The following is a 28,000-nucleotide window of genomic DNA, read 5'->3' as shown; positions in this document are numbered from 1 at the left end:
ACATATTTTATCGCATCTTAGACGTTGTATGCCATTCCAAGATAGGGAAGAAAATATCCATCATATATGTTACGATGGTGTTAATGTTCTATGCATTGGGTATTACAATTATTTGAGGGAGTGTCGTTTGGTGATAAGCACCGTTAGACCTTTCCCATCTTAAATTAAAGAGAAAGCAGACATACAATGTCTTCTATTTTAAGAAAACATAACCAAAATACGGTAAAAATTAAGTGCATGTGGTTTTAAATTAATGTTTTGTTCGTATGTAAATAATACAGTGAAATGATGCATTAGAGGAAGCGGCATCTTTCGTTTCTTTCAAAATAGTAATATCATTTTGGTCAATTTTTGTAGGATCAAAAGGAGAAAATGGACTTGTTGGAGAAAAGGGTATGTTTTTCAATTTTCTGGTTATTTCTTTATTTCATATTTGATATTATTATTATTAATCTCATGTGAGAAAGCGCAAATTCTGAAAAAGAAATAAAGATACCTGTTGTTTATTCCCGATTACAGTACTGGAAAAATACTTAGTGAAAGGTCGACGTTGAAGTTAATATGAAAATAAGAAAATGTGACTCACTACTTTGTAGATAATTCAAAATGTGTTGTGTTTCTTCTAATGGTACATATTTTCAAACATAAGGTGTCATCGGCCTCAAAGGTGAATTTGGTGTTCAAGGCCTAAACGGATTAACAGGTGGAAAAGGAACAAAAGGCTATCCAGGAAACATAGGCTCAAAGGGTCTCATTGGAAGAAAGGGTTTAAAAGGTGATACTGGATATTATGGATATATAGGACTCAAAGGAGAAGTTGGAACTTCTGGAAATTTTGGTGACAACGGTCAAAGTGGTATTCAGGGACCGAAAGGAGAAATAGGGTCCACTGGTGGAAAAGGATTTCAAGGGAACAAAGGTGCACCTGGAAGGAAAGGGTCAACCGGAGTTAAAGGTGACCAGGGTATGAATATTTTTGATAATTATATACATGTAACTGTTTAGAACAACATTGTATTTCACCTATAACATTTATTTATAAATGTAAATACTAGTAACAAACACCTAATGCAAATATACTTGCAAAACTGATAAAGTTAGTGCTTGAGATATAACTTGCTTCAGAAGATCCAATGGTTGATTTAGTAATTGATGATTGCTTAACGTGCAACCGGAACACCGAGTCGAATTTGTTGCGTGATGGTACATAAGATATATAGTAAGAAAGAGTTCATTTCTACCGTTTTACTTTTTGAGGGGAAATTGGGTTAATGTCTTTTTCTCCACTTAGCAATAGGCATTTAGGAGTAACAGCAAAAGTTGGTCGCTCACAATCAGAATAAAGTGTCGGGTAGGGTAATACAGTCGAAATGCTAGCCGAAAAGTCTTTGTTTGCTCTTACATCTTTATATCACGTTCATTGCGTAAAAGTAGTGAACACCTTTTAAATCTTTGGTATAATCCGGCAATTATCTGAACCCTCAACTTCATACACAAGAATGATACAACAAGAGAACCAAGTCTATTTAAGTACTAAGGAAGAAGAAATACGATGAAAAATGATATAATCTGCACTGAACTGTAGAGTTGTCTATGGTTTTTCCCCTTAATTTAATCAGTAACAGGGGAGGTAATGGAGTCGCTAACGTAAAATGTTATTTTTCGCGACGTCAAACTATGACATATCGAGAAAGATCCATTTTTCGACTGATTTTACTTGAAAACGAGTTCATGGACCCCTCTTTTTAAAAATGCCATTTGGCTGGATTACGTATGAAGATTATTTGTGCCAGTTTTTATGAACAAATCACCGATGAAATTTTTTTAAATTAGGTAAATATACAGTCACAAATGCCGTTTTTTTTTACTAAAATCCTGAAAATGTGATAAAATGAATTATTTCCAAAGAATTGTTACACAAATTCGAAACACGATTATGTAAAAAAGAAGATATTCTAGATGTTTTTAGAAAAATCCGCTTGCGTTTGTCTTTTAAAACAAAAAAATTATGTTTGTCTTTCAAATGATAAAAATTTAAAAGAAACCGAAATGTCCAGTAAATGTCTAAAATTTCTACCCCATTTATCTCTAAAAGTAGCACATGACGGTATATTTTTTATTACATTTTTGAATTGACTAGGTGAAAAATAGTTTCTATGCAAACTTTCGTCAAAAACTCACCGTGGGATCAAAACTGTATCGTATGCCCTTAAAGTTAATGTTTCTTTTCGGTTTAGGTAACTTTGGATCCAAGGGTCAAACAGGTATTACAGGGCCAGGAGGAAATACAGCAAATACCACCACACAATGTGATTGCATACGTAAGTAAAACGTTTGTAATTTCGATTCAGATACAGTTTGGTTATATCAGTTAACATATGCTTTATCTTTTGTACTGTATTTGTTATGCCTTGTTGACATTATCTTGCCAGCAACTTCTTATGCTTTATTAGAACCGAGATTGAATCTTATCATGAGCAAAGTTCTATTGAAAAAGAGAGGACATATCGAGAGTTTAGTAAGAAGAATTGTCTATCGTCCAAACACCGAGATTCCAAAGAAAAATTACAATATAGGAGAAAATAATTAAATTAATCTATATACATTTGAATTCATATCTTTAAAACATTCAAACCTTTATACCCTGTCTACCATGTGGGCATTGAGGTACAATGGATACAAATTATCATATAAATCAAAAGGTCGACTTTATATCAGAACTGACTGCAATTTACAAAAAAGCTAAGCCCAAGTTTATGTAAATTGCGTAATCTGTCTTGTACAGTGTAGTTATAAAACTCTCATATCTATTCGCCGACAAAACTTATTTTGAGCTAAACTTGTGTTCTGTGTTAATCCAGTCAAAATGCTCCTAAATTTGTCAGTCCTTTCCCATTATTTGGCAAATTATCTTTTTAATGACGTCCTTATATTTTATGGCCTTATTCAGCCACACCTATATTGTTTGTATATCCTTTATTGTAATGTTTTAAAAAGTTCAAAAAACCCAAAGAAAAACATTCCACATCTACCTTCTTCTCCATTTCCCACATGTTTTTCCAACAAATAAAAAACCCGGTTATCTGTATAGTTTTAAATCAAATAAAAACATTCCTTTATAAATAAGAGTAGATAAATGACTGGATAACTTTTCTTTCCAGGTTCTACGTTTCACTTTACTGACCCCACCAACACTACACTTACTCTCCCAGAGGGAGGTTTTGGAGTTTTAGATTGTTCAGCAGAAGGACCACAAGACATGAACTTTTCTATTGTTAAAGATGGTGTATGTAATACATTTAATGGTACACAAAGGTACATGTTTAACAGGACAAAGTTTTCCGATTCTGGGACTTATGTTTGTATCATCTCTCTGAATGGCGAAAGAAAATTAAAGACCGTTGAAGTTTTCATTTCAGGTAAATATCTTTTGACTGAATCAGGTCGGTTAAGATTGTGCAGATAAGTCATTTATAACAGTAATTATTGTTAGACTTCTTTGCCAGAATTATAATTTGTTAGTGTGACCCCACAGCTGTATGTATTCTTCAATGCACAGTTGTATCGCGATCGATAATATCTACCAAACAAGTCCGCTTAAACCGGTACTTAGGATCTTGTAGTAAGAAGAGAGTTTTTTGCAGTATGTTGAAGGCCTCACTTGTCCGTTGAGAAGAAGAACAGCTACAAAATCGAGCTTCCTTTGCTTTTTTCTCTTTCATCCATGTGCATGCGTGTACTGATTTTAGGTCAAAATCGGTAGCGACAGGATGTACGACCATGAACGTTGATACCTGAATAGTAATACATGTTTAGTTATGTATTACACCACTGAAAATGATATAAAGTTAGTACCAGTAAAGACAATATCCTATGATCTTAGCATAATGCTTAATTTATAATCTTTAAGGATACGTATGTTCGATTGACCAATAAATTTACGTCGATTGTATCTTAATACGAACTCTATAAGCAAATTCACCGTAAAAATAAGGACGTGATATCTCGTAATAAGATGTCTACGGCCAAACAAAATCTTTGTATCTATGGAAGAATTAAGAAGAGTCTTTAAATAATTTGTTGTAACGAAATCGCTGGATTAATAATTTACCAGCACTGACGAGTCTTTTGTAGACGAAACGCGCGTCTGGCGTAAATACAAAATTTCAATCCTGGTATCTATGATGAGTTTATATCAAATGAATCATGCTAGTACATAAAAACATGAAAATTAGGCAGACGGTAGCCTAACTTGTGAGAACATCTGGATATGATTTCGAGTGAATTAAGACTGATAACGTTTACTAATGGACAAAATTACTTTCGGCCTTACTGGATTACGCGAATAGTCAGGTTTTATGCAGGTCAATTCCGTAAATTGTCGGTTTTCCTTGCGCCTGTATCACCGTGCTTTGCTCTAATTGCCGGATGGCGGCATTCTTAAGTCAAACATGAATGAATTTGTCTGGACCTATCACTGATGCAAAATGTTTGACAAGTTGTTCAAAATAAGTCTGAACAGACTTGTCAACTCGATTATCATAATTTCATTTAAAGGTATTGTAAAATATCAGCTGCGAGTCAGGATGCAAGCTTTTAATATCAGCCGTAAGTGAAAATATAAAATTTTTAAGGGAGTGAACACAATTAGTGAACGAGCAATAAATGTTCATGATATGCAGAATAGGTAATATTTTGCAATATTTAGTTTGTCTATGTTTACCGCATCTCCCTATGTCCATATCATTCTGCTAAGCACTTTAGAAATGTCGTATAACGGTCATGTAAAGTCAATGATCGACATCATAATGTGGCTAATCCGATGCATAAGTTTGACCCGATGTTATTACTGACAGCTTAACAAACTTTGAAACCTTAATGTTTTGATCAATATGATAATCAGGTGTCATAGAGAACATTCCATAATTAGAACTTTTTATTTTATTTCACCATAGGACGAAACTTATGTGATTTTGAGAATGGATTGTGTGATTGGACACAGGATGAAAATAATGACACGGATAATTGGATAGTTTATTCTGGACATACGCCGTCCACTCGAACTGGTCCTGATGTCGATCACACATACGGAAATAGTAAGTTTAACTCTAAACTATTCTATTGCTTTCAAATGATAGTTTTGCTTGTGTCATGCATGTATATTATGGGAACACATTAAGAGAGCATAAATGGTGGATGAACTAAAAGTGATGAATCCCTGTATATTCCGAAGTTACCAAAATATATTGAATACAATAACAATAGTAACACAATTTTCAACTGGACGTTAACAAAACAACAACCAATACAAATTTAAAATGCTTTAATTTCTACATTTCGTAATTCAAGTTCCAAACAAACAAACGTATGATCTGAAAAAGTAATCTTACATTATTACAATATCATTTAATTGTAAAAGTTATCAAAACTAATTTTGCTGTTTAAAAACCAGTTACATTAACTGTTGCATATCTTAAAAATGACTTTGAAAATAAAATATTGACATAATTTCCATATTTCTTTGAATTAGGTACAGGACACTATTTATATTTGGAGGCGTCAAGCAAACCCATCGGTGATAATGTCATTTTAAAGTCACAAACTTTGTCGTCTTCAGCGTATTGTCTATCTTTTAGCTACCACATGTATGGAAACAGTATGGGCAGTTTGAATGTATATGTTCAGGTGATTAGTCTGGATTTTTTTGTAACTAAGTAGGGAGTGCTTATACAGAAAATTTATTTACAGTAATTGGGAGTTTTTTTTTCTGTATGGAACTCTATGATATCTGTGTTGGTATGAATTATCATTGATATGATCATAATTATAAATACGCTGTCTACAAAACTTTTAATTTTCCGAAATTCTATGGATTTCTACCCCAGGAATAGCTTAACTTAGCTGTATTTGGTAAATTCTGTCGGATTTTTGGGTCCGCGAATGCCCCAAACTTCGTACTTTATTTGGCCTTTTTAATATTTTTTATTCGAGTGTCACTGATGAGTCTTTTGATGACGAAATGCGCGTCTGGCGTGCACAGTTTCAATTCTGGTATACATAATGAGTTTTTTATATCGAATATTTTGACAATCAAATTTATAGATATGGCTGCCAAATAATACACATGTTTTTGGTTTATAATGTTTATTAGAGATGAGCAATTTTTAGATATACGTTCAATAATGATGTGTTCAAATAGGAAGATAAGTCGTCATTAATAATGGGTTTTAATGAGAAAATCATTGAAAAATTTTGATATAAGATACTACATTAAAACGTCAATGATTTTTCAACAATGTTACGTAAATCAACAAAATAAAAATGTTATTTAGGGTTGTTTATTGCACTTCAAACAGTTTTACTACTTAGCACATCTCCTCCTTTTACTCAAGTTTTAGTAAACATTATATATGAAGGATATTTAAAACTACAATGAAATTGTTCGCACTGAAATTACAGTAGACAGCTTAATTTCAATTGCATGTTTGCTTTTGTAATGAATGTTCTATATATCTTTTTATATATCATTCAAACACTAAAAAAATCCTATAGTCACAGTGGCAGTCTGAATAATATAACAAGAACCCAAAAAAGTGTTGGACATTGCAATAGACCACTCACACCCTTCTCCTCTGAAAAAATAGACTCACCAACATGGTTCATATAGCATGACTTGGTACAGCTGCAAAATGTTATGGGGTTTAAACCAGTGTAATGACACATAAACCAACCTATTTTGGCAAACTCTACCATATGTAGACAACATACAATTTGCAGATCAGCGACTCTTTTGTGAAAAGAGCCCCAGGGTCATAATGTTTTCACTACTACAAATAACACGATATTTTTTTCACTTCACGACTTTGATAAGATTTCCTGAGTCATATGCGATTGCTTTGCAAGTGAATGCTTTTCATTTTATAATTTACCAGTTTTTTTCTTACTAATTAATTGTATTTCATGATAAATTATGATGTGGCATCAAAAAGTTAAATCACAAAAATACTGAACTCCGAGGAAAATTCAAAACGGAAAGTCCCTAATCAAATGGCAAAATCAAAAGCACAAACACATCTAACGAATGGACAACAACTGTCATATTCCTGACTTGGTACAGGCATTTTCTTATGTAGACTGTACGTGTTTTTCGTTTCTCGTTTTTATATAGATTAGACCGTTGGTTTTTCCGTTTAAATGGTTTTACACTAGTAATTTTTTGGGGCCCTTTATAGCTTGCTGTTCGGTGTGAGCCAATGCTCCGTGTTGAAGGCCATACCTTGACCTATAATGGTTTACTTTTATAAATTGTAACTTGGATGGAGAGTTGTCTCATTGGCACTCATACCACATCTTCCTATATCTATCTAATTAGACAAATATGACTCCTGAACACCACTATTTCAATTTGTGCTTTAACATTATCGGTAACTTTATTCGTTCAATGTTTGCTGCAATTTATTGAAGCATTGTTATGACATGTGTATCATTAATTAGTTTTATATCATTAATATTTGGGACAAGTTCGAAAATCATTGCTGATTAATTATTTCTACTAGAGTAATGTCCCTTGGAAATGTAAATTGTATTGTTTTATGAAATTGAAATTTTATAAAGCCCTATCAAGACTACATTATTGTCAGAAGTTTTTGAAATTTATATCAAAAGTATATCAGTGAGGTCTTGGATATTAGTTCGTAAATCAATGCCGATCAACAATTTCAAAAGGAGTTATGACCCTTTGACATGTTATTTATATTACACATCGCATTGTATGCACTCTTACACCTACATTTCTTGTTGGAATTTTAAGAAATTTATATCAAAGGGTTTTTATCAACGAGGTCTTGGAAGCGTTCGATAATCAGTGCCGATCAACTCTGTTTAAGGAGTTATACGCCTCGGTATTAGAAATTGTATGAAACATAACATTATTATCAATCTGAAGCGTACATTTTCTTGTAGGATATTTATGAAAAAGTCTAAAAGAACTAAAAAAATGTTTGGATTTGTTTTCCTTTGACAAATAAAATATGTGTATCGGCTGAGGTCATTGGAACGCTGATCTTTCATTCAATTAATTTTTTAGGACTGTCATAATCCAAAACTACACACAATTTGGAGTAAAAGTGGAGATAAAGGGCAAGCTTGGATGAATGCATGTTTATATATTAGTAAACGTTCAAAAGACCATCAGTTAGCTATTGAAGCAGTAAGAGGATCCGGTTACTATAGTGATATAGCTATAGATGATTTGGTCATTTCAGCTGTAGCTGATAATAAAAATTGTTCTTGTTTCAATATAGGTCAGTACAAATTACTCTGGTTAAATGGGAGGGCTAGTTATATCATGTCATTGTCATCATTTACAGCGGTTTAACAGTTGTTTCGTGTACTATATTTATTGATTTAATGACAAATATTTCAAATAATAAGTTTTTTAAAAGATTGTTATAAATTGATACGAAATAGAAGAACTAAAAAAAACAGGGAAAATGAGAAAGGTCTGTATCCTAGTTTTTGATATATAAGCCATTGAAAATTTGCAGAAACTATTCTCTCTAGATTTTTCATATATTTAATTTTGACATATTTTCTTTCGAAAACTGTGAAAGTTTTATAAGATTTTCAAAATGGATTATTAAACTTTATGTAATAAAATTATCAAAAGAAAATAGGGGTTAGCGGGCAAAACTTTTAATGGCACTACATGGGTAAAAGCAAAGGATTCCGAATATCTGACAAAATGCCAAGAACATGACTACCATCAGACTTAATTTCAAAATTGTTGAAATTGATAAAAAAATATTAATTAAAAAATGAACGCAAGAAAGCATTAAGGATGTTCACTACTCTGTTTCAAAATAACAAGCCTTTTAAAAGACTGTTTTAAATTTATAGTAAATATATAAATAACTGAACTTAAAAAATCAGAAAAAATGATAGGTCAGTGTCCTTATTTTTGAAATATAAGCAATTGAAAATTTGGCGGGAAATAATTCTCTCTAGATTTTTCATACATTTACCATTGGCACCTTTTTACTTTCAAAAACTATGAAAAAATAACAAGGATTTTATAAGATTTTCAAATATGGCTTTTTAAACTATATGTGATAAAATAATGAAAAGAAAAGTAGGGGTTAGCGGGCGAAGTTTTTAGTGGCAGTATATGGATAAAATCCGAGGATTCCGAATATCGAATATCAATCGTACAAATGTATCAACCTTGTAACTATGGTATATTTTAGGTTATGATGACTTCTGTGATTTTGACAATGATTTATGTCATTGGACGCAAGGCACGGTTGACAATTTGGACTGGACCCGATGGTCAGGACCAACTTCTTCTGTCCGAACTGGACCATCGGTTGATCATACAACTGGTATTTTCTAAAAGATTTTTTTATCGTTTTAGTCAATTTAATGGTAAATCACATTGCATTTAGCTAGTACCTTACGCAAACTTCAAGCAATATTTGGTCTTAAAAAGAGAGAAGACGCTATGGGGGCAATAAAAACAGACACCACCATAGTCAAATGAAAAACTATTTAAACTGATGACAATTTCAAGGCAAAAAGAAAATTTATCTATAATGAGGTCAAATGTAAAATAACAAAAATACCGAACTCCAAGCAAAATTCAAAACGGACAGTCCTTTATCAAATGGCAAAATCAAAAGCTCAAACACATCAAACGAATTGAAAACAAATGTCATATTCCTGACTTGTTACAGACATTTCCTTATGTAGAAAACAGTGGATTTAACCTGGTTTTATAGCTAGTTAAACCTCTCATTTGTATGACAGTCGAATAGAATTCCATTATAATGACAACAATATGTGAGCAAAACAAACAGACATAATAGCTAAAAATGTCAAAAATTGGTGTACATCAGTCAACATTGTGTTATAATCTTAATCAGTATAAACTATGACAACAAAGAAAAACAAAATGGCATATAAACACTCTAAAGACAAAGCACATAAGCACAAATGAAAGACAAGAATACAAAAAGTGACCATAGCACAATATCAAAATGGCGGGATGTATAAATATCGAGCAACGCCAAAAGGATATTACCAAAAAAGAACTAAACAGTAAAGGTTAAAAATATACAAAGACAAATAAAGAGAACACTATACTTCCAGACAATCATGTCTTATTAGTGAAGTTGATACGGAATATATATCAACAAGGTCTTGGTATCTTCCGATGAACCTTTTTTAGAAAAGGACGAGACGTTCTTTGAAATAACCCTGTTTCATCAACTTTCTGCTCAGGCACTGGTGACGTTTTATAAAGTCTGAGTTGCAGCTGCAAGCTGTTGAATACCGAATGAGTTGGGAATTGTGTATCCCGTATGCAGTTGAAGTTGGAATATTGCTGCTAAGGTTTGGGAAATTTATAATGTCAAAATTAAAATAGTCTCGTTTGTCATTGATTTTGGTACTGAGATGACCGCTTATGTCAAATTCGAGGTATAAGTCTGAAAATGAGATAGGGGAGAAGCAGTGTCTGTTGTCTAGATATATTAATGGAACCCATATTGCTAATGGAAAGAGAACATCATCAATATATCTGAATGTGAAATTAAATGATCTGGCTTTTTTTATCTTCTTGTTTTTACAAGTGTCTGAAGAAACTCCGACTCATATATAAATAATTAGAGGTCGACAAGGGGAGGCGCACAGTTCATTCCCAAAGACATAAAATGCTAACAATTTGTTGAAAAATTCTACCTCCAAATTCAACAAATATGTTGTCAATAAGGAACTCCAGTATATCACTTGTTCCTCGTGTAGCATGTTATATCTTTTTCTTCACTATTAACAAAAAATGTCGTATGGAATCCAAAGCAATAAATTTATAGCGTATGGTACCATTTTTATATTGAAAAGCATTGGTGATTATTCAAGATAAATGTAAAATAAAGTCCCGATTTCGACTATACTCATACATCCATTTTGATTTCAAACTGTTGAGTGATTCTCAGAAGTGTTTCTACATATTTTGATATTATTGTCTTCAATGTAAAAAGGGACATTATGCCACGTATAAAAACCCACATGGATACTTTTTAATTGAAGTAATTTTTTTTATAAATGTTTAAAAACGAATATCGATTACAAAAAATGTCCTGTACATTGTGTAATTTGTGATTTGTCTTAATATTTTAGGAATGGGATATTACATATACTTAGAAAGTAATAATCATAATGGACAAAAAGCAGAGCTAATATCAGAATATATTCAAGGCACATCGGAATACTGCTTATCATTCTTCTATCACATGTTTGGTGTGGCTATTGGACACCTAGATATTTTCAAAGAGGTATGTGTGATTTTAGTTAATTAAAGTATCAATATAAAAATAAGGAGACGTGGTATCCATCTCGTTATTTTTAAATTATTAATTATTAATGAAACAACTATCCACAAGAGTCCAAAAAATTTTTTAAAGCAACAAAAGCTCGTACTGAAATATGACTGTTGAATTAATGTAAATATTGAATTTATAACAAAGTAGGTGCAAAACGTAAATAGAGTTTGGGGAAATTTAGTGTTGACGGGATCTTTGATAGTCTCTGGTGCAAGTCTTTCATACAAGTGGGAAATTTAGCTAGCTATAAAACCAGGTTAAACCCACCATTTTCTTCGGAAAATGTATTACCAAGTGACAGTAGTATGACGTAAGTAATACATAAAAGTTCTTATAAATTAAATTATAAATTCTTCTATATTCAAAGTCATGCGCTTCATAGAATAAAAAAGTTAAAACCGTGTCACTACCATATCTCAGCTAAAGACCCCCTCTGAATATTTGAAAGTATCTTCTATATATTGTTTACTTTAACTAGTTCCTTTACTAAAATTAAAGAAGTTGTTATTAACTTTCGTAATAAAGCATATGAAAATAATGGAATTGATTATTTTTGGAGTAAACAACTCTTTGGATAAATTACGTGCTTTTGTTGGTCCTTTTATTTCGGTTGACAGTTATGACTATTCGACACTCTACCTTACACTAAACGTCAACACAATCTTATCAAAAAGAAGTGTTATTATTTACCTAAATGGTCCTTTGAACAACTTTATTGCCGATGTATTTGATGCAACTCATTTAAAGCCTTTTTGTAATGAAAACAAAGGTAAATATGCTGGATAAACTATCTGGAACTGCGGTGAGATGATTGACAACATTGATGAACGGTTCGGCATTAAGGTTTATCGACAGTTTGTGGGTATTCCTATGGGCGCCAATTGCATCCCCTCGAAAGCAGACTTATTCTTTTATTGTTATGAATCATAGTTTATGGTCAAAACGGTAAAGATCTGTCTACATTCTATTTAATTGATAGAATTTAAGAACACTTACTCTTATTTTGATGATATGTTTGTTCTAAATTATCAAGTATTATCTAATTATACAGCGGAAAATAGCTAAGTAAATTTCAATCAATCTAATATTAACAGCAATAATTGTACCTTTCTAAATTTAGAGATTTCAGTTTCATACGGGAATATCAAAACAAAAATAAACGACAAATAGACAATTGTCGTTCCCAATTGTTAATTGTTAATTTTCCTTTTTTAGGCGGTGACGTTCCTTTTGCCCATTCTTACGGCGTGTATGTTCGCCAGTTCGTGTCTGTTGTGATGCTTTAGGTTTCTAGAAACATTATCTATGTACCACTGGCAAATCATTAAGTCAGGGATTTCGTCACAATAAATTACTTTTTTTTCTAAATTCTTTCATGAACACGAAGATTTGGTTATCCAGTTTGGCTAAACCTAAATAATTCTTAATAAAACCGGTTTTTCAGTTATATTGTTTATAAAGCCCGTAAACTTAGATACGACCCATGTTAACTTATTAATCCTATTAAATAAATAATATATAAATCAGCCTATTCTAAAGGCTATCAATTTAAGACCGTAGTAATATGTTTGAATATTGACTTGATCGGTACTAACATTGATTTTGTTTTTGATGGGTCAACAAAGAACTAAAAGTTTATTGCGATACATTTATGAAAACATATATTATATACTTATATTTTGGTATTGCACAAAGTCATGCTTTTCTTTTACCTTTTCATGAGGCCGTTTCACTAATTTCGTTTGATGTTTACTGACTGATCTTTAGTCTGGGAGAAGATGATCAATTTATTAGTTGTTATTGGCTTTTAACTATCTTTCAGTAACTGCGTTATAGGTTCTTGTCTTTTGTCTTTATGGTAGTTATTTTTGTGTTTCGTGTCGATCTAATGAGTTAAGTCATTTCTGTGTTTTCTTATATTGCACTTTCCCTTGTTAGGGGAAGGTTGAGCGCTCATAAACATGTTTAATCCCGCCACATTCTATATGTGCATTTCCAAAGTCAAGAGCCTCTTATTTATTGGTTGTCTTTGGTTGCTGTATGTCATACGTTTCATTCGTCTATTGTTTTGTCATAAGTCATGCCGTGTATTTTTTTTCTCGTTTGGATTGTTTGTTATTTTTTCATGTCGGGGCCTTTTATAGCTGACTATACAGCATAGGTTTTACTCATTGTTGAAGGCCGTATGATAACACATTCTTGCTTATAACCACTTCATTTGTATTTTGTTGGGTACTTGTCTCGTTGGCAATCATATCATATCTCTATACTCTATATTAAGAGCTTTTAGAGATTTAGAGCGCATCATATTGTATGACACATTAAACATATTCGGATGCTCGGTCCGTGTATATTTGCGTCCATTCGTTTTTCGTTTTGAAATATCAAAAACAAAAAAACAAAAAACGAAAGTGTTTTCATTTTTCGTTTCTGATTTCTCAAAAACCAAAACGAAAAACAAAAGTGTTTTCATTTTTCGTTTTTGATTTCTTAAAAACCAAAATGAAAAACAAAAGTGTTTTCGTTTTTCATTTTTGATTTCTCGAAAACCAAAACGGAAAACGGAAGTCTTTTCATTTTTCGTTTTTGATTTTTCAAAAACCAAAATGAATATCATAAGTGTTTTTGTTTTTCGTTATTGATTTCTATAAACAAGAAAAGAATCAACATTTGCATTCAACTTCTGCATTTCGCTCTATTTAATTCTCGTTTAACGCTATACAATGTTTTCCTTTCCTTTTTTGATAGCCATTGATACCCCGGTGTATTTACTACTTAATGTAGACAGAATAGACCGCCTGACTTATGATTTGAAAGGTGATTAATGAATCAAAGACTTTCAAATTTCCTTGTTTTTATCTATAATGAAATATCACATTATTATATTTAAATATCAAATGAATCACAAATGTAAATAATACAATGAAATACTATATAAAGATGGTAAAAATACGATTAATTACAACATCACATTAACAAGGGAGGTAAATACTTACATGTATCTGATAAGAAAACTAGCCCTGTCGTTAAGTATGAACAGCGGTTATCAGATCAATAGTATTTAAATCGGAGATAATGCCGACGAATGGAAAACCGTGACTTTATCAATCTGAACAATAAAGATGCATGATCTTTACTTTTTCTGTTCTGAAAGGTTATAGTTATCTTAGATGATTAGAACTGATGACCTATAGGTCCTTCTGTCAGTGTTAGTACTCCTGCATGTTCGTGTAATAGTACTAACACTGACAGAAAAGTGTATGAGATTATATTTTATTATTAAGATCGTTTGATTGAAAAACAAATTTCCGAAAGTTTACAATTCAAAATAGGGATTAGCATTCAATCATTTTGCCATTTACGGCCCATTCGTAATGACTTTTACTCATTTGTGAAGGCTATATGGTGACATATACTAGAGGGTGTGGAAGGGGTGTTACGGAATAGAGAACAATGGGCAAAAATATAAAGAATAGAGAAAATGGATAAAAAAATAAAGAAAAGAGAATAATGCACTGTTAGAATATAAAGAATAGAGAATAATTGGCAAAAAGTATAATGATTAGAAAAAAATGACCTAAATCATTAAAGAATACAGAAATGAATGACCCCAATCCAGACCCCCATACTAGTAGTTAGTTGGATATACCAACGTTTTTTTTTGTCTCCAGAAGATTGTTATTGGTAATCATACGTTTTCCCTTTACTTTTATGACTATCAATTAAAACGTGAGCTTCAATAATTTGTCAGCATAATTATGGTTACTTAACTTCTTTGCTCCCTGGTGACAAAATGTTAAAAAAAATTTTAATTTATTGCGTCCAAAGCACTTTTCTGGTTTTATCTTTATCAGGAGGGTTCGGCGGAGGAAAACAACAGTACATTTCACCTGTTGGTACTGTAGCGTCACTCTTCTTTCATAATCTTGTGCCTGCTTTTTTTTTACACAGGTTATACTTTTCATTTTCAAAACCCGTTTATCCCCCACTCCTCCCCCGTGCAAAATAATATAATTTCATTAATGGTGGCTCCTTTAATTTATGATAAACAATAATTGAAAAAAAAACATATTATGTGTATATGTCATACAGCTACCGAAGACAACAACAGAATCACGGGTGTCATTCGATATATCGAGAAAAAGATCGTGAAAGAATGCCTAACGGTGGTCAAGTATTACGATTGGATCGTGAAAGCTCTGATATAGTAACGTGAATTCAATCTTATCGAGAAGACATATGCGAGGTCAATTACTAATCTAAAATAATGAATTATCCGAAGAAATTCACAAAAAACTAAAATTGTCTGTCAAAATGGTTCAACATAATGATTAGTATCTGAGAAAAATCAAGGTTTAAAAGTAAACCGTTCATACAAAACTACAAAAGGCAGATTGCTCCTCGACATTCCAATGACATTAAATATGTAAACAAACAAGATTTTTTTCATAATTCGAATGGCTTAACAACTTTTCTTTGAAAAATGTAATTCCATTTTAATGATTCAAATGGTTCTTACATTTATTTAGTGTTAAATGCCCAAAGACTTAGAGGAAAATGGGAATCCGGTGAAATACCTTATTTACGATGCATCTCTATGAAATATCCCCTGACTTAAGTGTTTAAGTGTTCTGTCTATACGGAAAGTAATTCCATCGTACACAAATCCAATGCGACCCTAGAAACGTATACTATATTCTTTATGATATGTCTGGTTTACCCGAATATTTTTTTCTGAATTTCTCGTTTGTTCGGATGAACTTTCAATGAATATGTGATCATCTTTCCATGACTTTGGTAAATTTTAAAGATTACATGTATACAACTATTATAGGTAAAAAGTGCAAATATCTTGTCTATTTTGTTCAGGTGTATCAAAGTTAAAAGCGCAATTGTCCTTCAGCAAAACCTATTCAATGTAAGATTATATTTGTACAAGTGGTCATTAAGGGCACTAAGCCCTAAGCGTAATCTAGTATGCATCTTTTTCTCATAACCATGCCCTCATGAATATATTGTTGTACTACACAAATTGAGAATCTTCTTTGACAACCTTTTGAAACTCGCCAAATTAGTTCAGTTGACAAGCTCTTCCAGTATATAATCGTAGCTAGAAGAAATGAATTATGGTATGCTACTGTTCTTGACCTGATAAATATCAAGTTGGCATGTCGTCTAAAGTTATAGTTTTCGTTGTTATGATGGAATAATGTAGATAATCTGGGACAAGATGATTTTTTATTTTGTACAGGTATGCACTGAGTCGATGAACTTTACGGCGTGTTTTAAGAAGCTCAAGGCCAACCTAAAGCTAGGAACGGTTTCAATGAAAAACACTTTTATTTTACTGTATTATCTGTCACACCAAAGATTAAGTTTCAAATATATCATTATATATTGGAATGTAGTCATTATAGGTACATAACGTGTTCTTTTTTTAATGAATTCCATATACTTGTGTTGCGCCTTTTGTGTTTTCACATAAAGTACAGCATATTTTATTTATCTTATTGCACAGTATTATTGAGAAAGTTGAATCATTTTGACTGCCATAATTTTTTTTTCGGACTTGTTCAGCATTTTTAAAATACAACAGATTTTTCACAGATCAGATTTTGAAGTAGAGTTTCAAGTAATTACATTCACGATCCTATACCAGATCTTTCACGATCCGATCGCAATGCTTGGCCACCGTAAGGTATTCTTTCACGATCATTTCTCTCGATATACCGATAGACAGCGGTGAGAATTAAAGGCTCCTGACTTCAAACAGGCCAATATATTCGAGTGATACCCCCCAATTCATACCTGGGTGGTGTAAAAATCAGTTCATAAGAACACAGTTGTCTTTCACATGAAACCACGTAAAACAATGGTTAATAGTTACTTCGGTATAAATGATCGAGAAAATAAGAAGGTAAAACACAAAACAAATATTAAAATTAAGACAGTATAATAACTACAACTTGGATACATTGATTGATTGATTGGCTATTGATTGATTGATTGATTAATTGATTGATTGATTGATTGATTGATTGATTGATTGATTGATTGATTAATTGATTGATTGATTGAACAGGGATTTGCTCATGTTACACCGAACGAAAGTCATGTTTGTTGTTGTTATCATAATAATTATTTGTATTGCCGCCTTAATTTCACCAATGAAACTTTTCATTACAGTTTGCCTTTGTATTAAATTAATTTATAAACTTCTTGGAACTCTACAATGGCCGTCTGATTACAATTCGACCCGCAAGAATGTGAAATATGCAAATTTGTTTGGCCTTCAATGCCTCAACTCTTTTAATGTGGGAATCCCATGGGAAAGAACATTGGCATAATTTTCTAGACGTTTTTTTGGAACCCAATGACATTGCATAGTGTTGCAACCTGTAATGTGAAGATGTGCATGAAATTACGGAGGGTATGGGAACTTCGGTCTGGTCAAACCAAAGATTTTAAAATTGGTTTGTGCTGCTTCTCTTCAAGCACGTGGCATTAATAAGTAAAATCAGAGACTGGTCGGCTCCGAGTCAAAATAATAAATCCACGTAGGATGGCATGTCTTCCTGCGAACTATAGCATCGCGAACTAGCACGTCCGGCTCAGTGTATCGATTTAATACAAAGCAGGTTAATAATTCAACTTAAAAAAATATGTAATCGTCCTGAATATGCATTTAATTTGCCACTGGACATTAAACAGCCATCATTTGTTATTACCGCAGGCACAACCTTGCATAAAAGAGTGATTTTGCGGTCGTATAATGGTATTACGTTTGTCGTCGTCTTCCGAAGACATTTGGTTTCCAAATAATAACTTGAGTATACATTTAAGTGTATGGATCTCTATGAAATTGTACCACAAGGTTTTGTACCACAAAAGGAAGGTTGGAATTGATTTTGAGTGTTATTGTCCCATCTTTGTAGGAATTAAGGACGAATAACAAGCGTGTTTCTTGTTTCAGGACAATAACTTAATTATAAGTGTATGAAGCTCTATGAATTTGTACCACATGGTTCCATACTTCATGAGGAGAGGAATGTTGTGACTGATTTTGGGGGTTATGACCCAAAACGTTCAAGAATTACGGACTAAAAAATTAGGATTTTCTGGTTTCCGGACAATAAATTAAGTATAAGTCTAAAATGAATCGTTTTAGGAAAAAGGGCTCTTTCCATACTTGCCCATTTCTTGACCAATTTCAATGGGGTTTAATTCAAAGTCTTAAATTCTTGGGTTTTTTTATATGCATAATCTAGCCGTGTATTAATAGATTCTTTTTTTTTTTTGGTCCGTTTTCAATTTGGTCCACATGAAGGTCCAAAGGGTCCAAAATTAAACTTTGCTTGATTTTAACAAAAAAAAAAGAGATTATTAAGGTTCTTTGCTATGGTGATTCTAACCGTGTAATTTGATTTTTGATTTTGGACTCGGTTTTCTAATTGGCCCACAGTAATGTCCAACGCGTTCATAATCAATTTTAGTTTGATTTAAAAAAAATTGAATTCAAGGGGTCTTTTAATTGCTTAATCTACACCTGTATTTGTATTTTGGGTATTGGATCATGATAGGTAAATATCCAATTTCATTTTTTAAGTTTTTAGACCACATTCATTCTGTGTCGGAAACCAATGATATGTCATATATTTGATCACAATCAAAATTCAGAGTTGTATTGCACACTTAATAGAAAGTGTAAGTAGATTAACAGTTAAAAATAGATACCGCATTAAATTTTAATTTTATATAAGAAATTATGTATAAGTATAGTTTAATATTTTCTTTTCAATATTAGATCCTTTTAAAAAATAATTAAAGGTACTAAGTTGTATGGATTTTTTCAAACGATATTGTATTAATGATGAATGATATTTTGTGAATTGTCTTTTTGACAAACATGAGACATTGTACAGTAAATAACGTGACAGATATTATAATAGACAAATGAAAATAGCATTAATAACAAAACAAAAAATTCATTAAAAGTACTCTTGAGTATTTTTTTCCCTTCCTTCCTTATAACTATTATTATTTATATGTCCAGCAGTGCACAAATAAAAAAAATAAATAAAATTAAAATTAAAAATTAAAGAAAAAAAATAATAATAAAGTTTGAAATACTTAAGTTATTATCTTTAAAGATGGAAAAAATTTTCATCTGCAGGAGACACCAAGGGACGGTTCTCTAGGATATACTGTTGATTGCGATAGGCAATAACATCAATCCTCCCCGTGTCAGAAGCAGATGAACAAAATAAATAGAGAAACTGAATCCAGTCAATTAACAAATAATATTTAAAATAACAACAAAAATTATTGCTAATTATGCGAAACATGTCATATAAATCTGCTATTTGCAGTGTTTCACCAAGGTGACCGACACCGGCTCTTTAGAGCCTCTATTTAAAAGTATACCAATCTTTAACTAAATTCTAAGTACACGTATCGCAACCCAATGTATGTTCTCTAAGGTTCTAACAGTTTAATGGGTAATTCTTAAACAGATTACAAAACAATATACGCCTAAAGAGTCTGCAGATAGTCCAAACCGGAAAATTTTGGAAAGATTTTGGCAACGTTTAAGTATTTATCGAATATACAAAAATAAAATATTTAACCAAACCACAACTCTACAAAATAGATATAAACATAGTGAAGCTATTATATGTATTGTCTTTCGGATATAAATTATTTCATTTTGGTTAGCGTCGCCTGCCGATGTAAAAGTCAAAAACATTTAAAAAAGGGTAGAGCCGATCACCCCTTAATTTATTTCAAACCAGGGCCATTTACAAAAAGTCTTTCAATCTTAAAGTTTACTTAGGGTTTTACAATAATTATATTATTATTATGATCGCTAAATTTTAAACGTACCACCGACTTATAAACGCCTAAAGCAAATTTATGCTTTTTAGTATTTATTCCTAAAACGAATAAGAAGGTCATCATTAACCAAAACAAAAATTGTGTTAGAAGTAAAGCTATAATTGTATTGTCTTTCGGACATCAATTCATTTTGCCTATCAACGGCCTTCGATGCAAAATTTTACAAAAACATGTAAAAGCAAATTTGTATCTTCAACAGCATGCATGCAACATGTAACGCTGAGTATAGCATTTTGAGTTTATGGAAATTTATGTGTAAAATTGTTAAAAAAGAATTGAGAATTGAAATTGGGAATGTGTCCGACCAATGAGTCAAAAACAAACCAAGGCCACCAATTGGTTTTCAACACAGCGAGAAAATCCCGCACCCGGAGGCGGGCTTCAGCTTGCACATACACAAAAATGTGTACTAGTTCAGTGAATATGCGTCACACTAACTGCGAAACATATAAATGAACTTAAATTCAAAAAAGATATTCTAAAATATACAATTTAAACTTTTTAATATTACATTTCAAGTATGATAAATGTACGAAAAACACATGTTGGGCCCTGTGAGTGAAAAAAAAAGATATTGAGAACTAGGCTCTAACCCTTGGCAATTTTGTATTACAATGCCTTCAACAGAAACATATAGCACTTAGTATAGTATTTTGATTTCAGGGGAATATGCAAAACATTGTTACAATATATAACGTCATCTTCAATTTTCAATGTGCAGACCAATTTTAGATTCTGACCCTATGAGTGAAATTTATAAGTCCAGGGAAAATTGGCCTCGTCGCTTTCAAAGACCCCCCTTTTTTTCCCTAAAAATTGGAGGAAAGCCAAATGTTTATCAAGTGCCTGTGCTTTTGGCTATTTCTGTGGTTGACCTTACCTGCTGCCAACAAATAGGTTTCGATGCTTTACTGCTTGAAAAAAAAATGGTTACACAAGTTCACGGTTATGAATGATTATCAAAATATCTTTATTGCAATCACGCAAAGTTGAAACCAACAAAATAAACCACCAATTACTGAGGCAAAATAATAAGAAACTGATCAAACTCAATAAGTCTCACAACCTTATGTTTTGTGATTTACGAAGTCGTAGCAATTTTATCACATATTTTATATTTTGATATAAATCAAGTAAGGCGAGAAGTACAATAATGTGCCGAGCATCGTGATAGACATCTTCTTTTGGACTGCTTCCTAGTGACTCATAAGATGGCCTACTAAACGACGACTTGGATTGGGACCTTTTTTTTTAAAATAATCTAAATAACGTATACATATTACCGTCTTGAATGTTCGTGTAATATGTCTAATATTGGCTGATTGGCCTCAGTCATCATGCAATTCTAATAATCTTACATAACCAACCTTTCAAACTTAAAAGTAAAGATCATGCATCCTTATTGTTCAGATTGATAATATCTTTTCCATTCGTCGACATTATCTCCGAATTAAAAAATACTATTGATCTGGATAACCGCTGTGCATACTTTAATGACAGGGCTAGTTTTCCTATTCGATAAGTAGTAACCTCCCTTGTTAATGTGATGTTGTAATTATTCGTTTAATTTTCACCATCTATATAATATTTCATTGTATTAATCAAATTTGTGATTCATTTTATATTTAAATATAATAATTTTATATTTTTTTGTAGATAAAAACAAGGAAATTTGAAAGTCTTTGATTCATTAATCACCTTTCAAATCATAAGTCAGGCGGTCTATTCTGTCTACATTAAATTGTAAATACACCGGGTTATCAATGGCTATCAAAAAGGAAAGGAAAACATTGTATAACGTAAAACGAGAATTAAATAGAGCAAAATGCAGAAATCGAACGCAAATGTTGATTCTTTTCTTGTTTAGAGAAATCAAAAACGAAAAACAAAAACACTTATGATATTCATTTTGGTTTTTGAAAAATCAAAAACGAAAAATGAAAAGACTTCCGTTTTCCGTTTTGGTTTTCGAGAAATCAAAAATGAAAAATGAAAACACTTTTGTTTTTCATTTTGGTTTTTACGAAATCAAAAACGAAAAATGAAAACACTTTCGTTTTTTGTTTTTTTGTTTTTATATTTCAAAACGAAAAACGAATGGACGCAAATATACACGGACCATGCTCTCTCTCCTTTTTGAAAATTCTGATGAAAATCCAAGACTTGCATCTGCCAATATTGAACACCTATCTATAGTTAATTGATAAAATCTGATCTACTTGACAAATCTTATCAAAGATCCAATTTAATTACAACATAATGAGATATTTTTGTAACAATATCTACTAAAATACAGCTTGAGTTTCTTAACTTTTTTGTTAGATTTCATAGCTTAACTCCTATCGAGTTACTCCAAGTTACATTTTCCGCTTTTCTCATATCGTATTTGAAGACCAAATCATGCTTGTAACTTATAGACACGTTTATAAAAAGTTCTTGAAAAGGGATTCGTCTTATTGCAAATTAACATCCTTTAACCAACAGTAGATGTTCAATTGAAAATATTACATATGCAATTCTACTTTAAACGGAAAATAACCAGATTTATTTATGTTAAAAGGTAAAATTTAACACAAAAATTTATTAGTTTACGATAATTGCTGAATAAACGTTTTATATCATTCTTTTTTTAAGGTTCAACAGGTAAGTGGAAGTACAACCAGATACAAGCTGTTATCACTGTCGGGCAATAAAGGGGATTCGTGGTTGGAACAAAAGTTATCGATTACGTCACAATCAACTTTCCGTATTATATTATCAGGTGAAATAGGCGGTGATACAAGTGATATCGCAGTTGACGATATAAGGATAACTTCAGGACAATGCAAATAGATGAAATAATATTATCGATGAATAAATTTTAAAGGATAGTAGTTTTTAATTTTTTGTCTTTTAAGGTTAAATGCTATTGATATTTTTTCGAAAATACTAGCAAGATGCCCGGAAAAGCCTACCTGTCGAACTACTGGTAACCTTGCCTACAGCAGTTTATTTTTTTTTAAATTGTCATTATTAAAGTCTGAAATTTATTATGTACATGCATTAGTTTTGCTGAATATGGAGATTTCAGTTTTGTATCATTATCTCTATTTTTTTATTTTTCGTAATTGTCTCTTGTCTTCTCGATCTTAACCATAACTATTGACGTAAATTAAGACTACGAAATTGGAGATTGCAGACACCCTGCTATTGGTTTGTTGTCTTGAAAATTTGTTATATTTTCAATGAGAACACGATAGGAGGAATAGGTTCTATTTATTAAACTGTATTATCCAACTAGTTAATAAGAGACAATAGAAAGCAACCATGTTAAAATACTGGTTGTGTCTCTTGCTATACATGATCACCCACCATCTAATCAATGCTCTTAAATGACTCTAAAGGTAAAAGGACACAATTGACACAGATCAGACGGCTATTGGTATTGTGGTGCCTTAAGACTTAGGACCGCTGAAGCATATGTGTCATGAATTGAGATACTAACCCATCGTATCGGATAATAACATAAACGGTACCAATTTTTCTGCACCAGATGCGCATTTCGACAATCAATGTCTCTTCAGTGATGCTCGAGGTCAAAATATTTGCTTAAAAAGCTTATTAAAAAGATGAAGCGCTATAAGCCAAAAAGGACAAAAAAGTATAGCCAAAGCCGGGCAGGGAATCAGAGCTTTGCATGATGGAGATACATTCCTTAATTTTAAATAATTTCAAACATTTTGTAACAGGAAATTTCAATAACACTAAATCTGTATTTTCATGAAAGTACCGAAGTACTGGCTACTGGGCTGGTGATACCCTCGGGGACTTTCAGTCCACCAGCAGAGGCATCGACCCAGTGGTAGTAATAACATAAACGGTACCAATTTTTCTGCACCAGATGCGCATTTCGACAACCCGTTCGTGATGGTGGCTGTATAGTTTTCGTAGCGTCGATTTTGACCGAGCTTTCTTATAACCTAACCGAATAGTTACGTCCTTCCCGGTGATCTACTCTCTCACTGGCGAGGGCACGAACTCTTTATACTATAAAAACGCGTCCCTAATACATAATTTTGATTGGTAACGAGAGAGCCAATCAACTGATAGCTTAATGTCATCGAAACCGAATGATTAATTTACGGTTTGTCATTCCCTAGGCTTTTAGGAGTTAATGTAGCCATATAAGAGCAGCGGAATATAACGACTGAATTATTTGAGTTATTTTTAACGCTGCTGGATTAGTATTGATATGCGTTTAGTAAATCTAATTGACAGGATGATGTGTTATATCTATTGTTGTCAGTTAAGGTTCCGCCTAGTTTCAATGAATGTTGGTGTATAATCAATAGCTTGTTCAATATTTAAGTTAATTTGACAATAAAGCCGACTTTAATTTAGCAAGCTGTATTATTAGGTGTAAACCCAGGATTTTGATAAAAAAAAAGGAGGCCTTGCAAGCCAACGTTTGGCATAATACTTGCATATATCCTATGCATTTATCATATATGGAGCTCCATAAGGGGACCTTGGAACTCTCCTAAATCCGCCTCTGATTATTATTAGAATAAATGTATTATAATTAAAATAAATGTAATATCTCAGGCTGACGAAACTTAATGTTGTTGACATGGTAGTGGTTCCTTACAAATACATTTATAGATATTTTAACAATTACAGATTACAGATCAATTACTGTTAAATATGTCGGAAGTACTCTGGAGTATTTTATTCAGGTACAAACAGACAAACGTGGAAATGGAAGTTGTCGAAATCGCATTAATAGCTAGCGATGTGATACTATTATGAATGTATTAATCATCAATTTAAAATGTATATCCAGTACAGGGTCAACAATAGATTCAAAAGGAGCCATATGTAGCCTATTTAAGGATACATTAAAAACAAAGGACTGAACAGAATGTGATCAAGATTAGCATTTAACCCGTGAAATTTAATTCAATATCAAAATTGCAAAAAATACAATGAAATACAATGAAATACATAAGCTGTTCTAATACATACAAATAAAATTGAGAATGGAAATGGGGAATGTGTCAAAGAGACAACAACTCGACCATAGAGCAGACAACAGCCGAAGGCCACCAATGGGTCTTCAATGCAGCGAGAAACTCCCGCACCCGGAGGCGTCCTTCAGCTGGCCCCTAAACAAATATGTATACTAGTTCAGTGATAATGGACGTCATACTAAACTCCAAATTATACACAAGAAACTAAAATTAAAAATGATACAAGACTAACAAAGGCCAGAGGCTCCTGACTTGGGACAGGCGCAAAAATGCGGCGGGGTTATACATGTTTTTTGAGATCTCAACCCTCACATTACAACACACAATACAATAATATGTAATTATTTGTCTATGGCACCAGATATAATACTGGTAATGTATATCAGTACACTATTTTGAAAATAAAAACTTCGGTTTAAAAATGTAATGAACTTCTCCAGTAGGTCGGGCTTAAAATGGCTGTCAAATTTATGGAAATATGATTAGTTTGTAAAACAACGGATTCAATTTATTATTGGTTATGTACAAAAAATTGAAAAAAAATATACATGTCTTCCATTGTACGGTAAACAGTCACGGTATCTTTTATAATGTTATTATTCAGATATAAGGAAATTTAGCCTTCCGTTTTCGTAAGAATCGTTATATTTTGTCAAATAAGTCATTATGTAGTTTCACAACTGTAGACACACTTGAAACTTTGATTAATTCTTCCTTCGTTTAAATTATCCAAAGTATTCGAAAGTTTGGGCTTTAGGCACTCTCTTTGTAAGAGCAAATTAGTTGTTTTGCTCAAGTACAGAAGACGCTCTTTGGGGGGATCGCCTTTCTTATGCTACTCCTTTTTTATTTAATAAAATGTGCTTTAAAGTTTTTATATCTTTATTTCATTTATCAAAATATACTTCTGATGTATTTGATATTAGCTTGCAAGAGCCAAAAAAAAATGAGATTGCAACAATACTAGAAATACCTAATCATGATTTTTGATATCACGTAAATGATTTTTTACTGCTTTTACGTTTTTTTCTATAGCGAATGCAACATTGTCTAGTACATTTGAACGGTGTTTACAAAACTCAAAACATGCGGATTTTGAATTGCCACATAGCTTAGGCATTGGTTTAGATCTTTTTGTTCTGGTCAACCATTCAGGTCTGCATCCCCGGAAATGATGAATAGAAGCAATGCTGGAAGGACAAAACAACCTAAAAAATAAAGTAACACAATTTGAAATTCTTCTTGAATCTGACTCATAGTAAACGATGCTAATTTACGTCCAAAAGAGACGTGTTTTAGAGGATAACATTCATCGGGAGCTATATAAACTTATGGAGAAAAAAAGTATTAACAAAAATTCCGAACTCCAATGTTATTAAAAAAGGGGGAAGCCCGGAAAACCGGACAAAACCAAATGCTCGACTATATCAACCAACGGAACGAATGGAAAACAACTGTCATATTCCTGACTTATTACAGGCATTTTAAGAAGAAAATAGTGAGTTAATATAGCTAAACCACCCACTTGAATGAGAGTTGTTTACAGTTCCGTCATATGAATGTAAATAGATCAGGAAAACCGTCGGAAGTTTACTTTGCCTTAGGAAGATAGAAATCAAGTTTATTTTCACTAAATAGTTCATAAGCTGAAAAAATATAGTTCAATGTATCTTTTAAATGAGGCAGAACCAACGCACTACTCAGTGCTAAAAGTAGAATGCAATATCGATCAGATAGATTCAAGTTATCGTGAATGTGACCTACCGAATTAGACTCATTACCGGGTTTGTACTGATATCTGATATGAACAACACGACGGGTGCCACATGTGGAGCAGGATCTGCTTACCCTTCCAGAGCACCTGAGATCACCCCCAGTTTTGGTGGGGTTCGTGTTGCTCATTCTTTAGTTTTCTATGTTGTGTTTTGTGTAATATTGTTTGTCTGTTTGTCTTTTTCTTTTTTAGCCATGGCGTTGTCAGTTTATTTTCGACTTATGAGTTTGATTGTCCCTTTTGTATCTTTCTCCTCCCTTTTAAGGTAATTACAAACAGGTTTGCCTGCTGACTGGTTTCTGTGTGGATGTTACCCAAAGGGACTGATATTTCACCGACAAATATACATACAAAGTGGTTGTAATTTCCAAATATAAGTCCGAATAGTTAATTTTGCATTGCCATTAATATGAAAATAAGGAGATGTGGTATGATTGCCAATGAGACAAATATCCACCAAAGTTCCAATGAAGTGGATGTAACCAAATATAGGCAACCGTACGGCCTTCAACAATGAGAAAACCCCATTAGGCATAGTCGGCTATAAAAAGGCCCCGACATGAAAATTATGAAACAATTCAATTGAGAAAACACAACTAACGGTCTAATAGATGACAAAACAATTTACGAAAAACAAATACATTTTGTATGACAGACATGAACCAACGACTACCACTGAACTACAGGCTCCTGACTTGGGACAGGCATATAAAGAATGTGGCGGGGTTAAACATTTTTGTGAGCGCTCAACCCTCTCCTTAACTTGGGACAGTGATGTTACAGCACAACATAAGAACAAGCTATAAAAATCAGTTGAAACAGATCGATACAAAGCAGACAAACATCTAAAAATAAAAGAAGAATGTGTCTGAGCCTCTGAGGGCACGAATGCCCTGCTCAAGCTTTCTTTTCAAACGAAAATGGGACGGACGGAAAGACAAAAG

At 32.4% G+C, this 28,000-nt stretch overlaps 1 protein-coding gene across 1 annotated transcript; it reads left to right on the top strand.

Moving 5' to 3' along the window:
* Positions 1–74: 74 nt before the first annotated feature.
* On the top strand, positions 75–23,148 carry LOC127727720 (MAM and LDL-receptor class A domain-containing protein 1-like). Its single transcript, XM_052234834.1, has 11 exons — positions 75–99; positions 358–393; positions 650–964; positions 2,238–2,321; positions 3,162–3,419; positions 4,956–5,096; positions 5,531–5,685; positions 8,087–8,303; positions 9,246–9,380; positions 11,176–11,330; positions 22,908–23,148. The coding sequence occupies exons 1-11, from the start codon at positions 75–77 to the stop codon at positions 23,103–23,105; spliced, it is 1,719 nt and encodes a 572-aa protein (XP_052090794.1). The 3' UTR covers positions 23,106–23,148.
* Positions 23,149–28,000: the final 4,852 nt, after the last annotated feature.

This window comes from Mytilus californianus, unplaced genomic scaffold (genome assembly GCF_021869535.1).
Source record: "Mytilus californianus isolate M0D057914Y unplaced genomic scaffold, xbMytCali1.0.p SCAF_2, whole genome shotgun sequence".
In the NCBI taxonomy this organism is placed as follows: Eukaryota; Metazoa; Mollusca; class Bivalvia; order Mytilida; family Mytilidae; genus Mytilus; species Mytilus californianus.
Note: the sequence above shows the minus strand (reverse complement) of the source record. Positions and strands in the feature narration are given on the sequence as shown.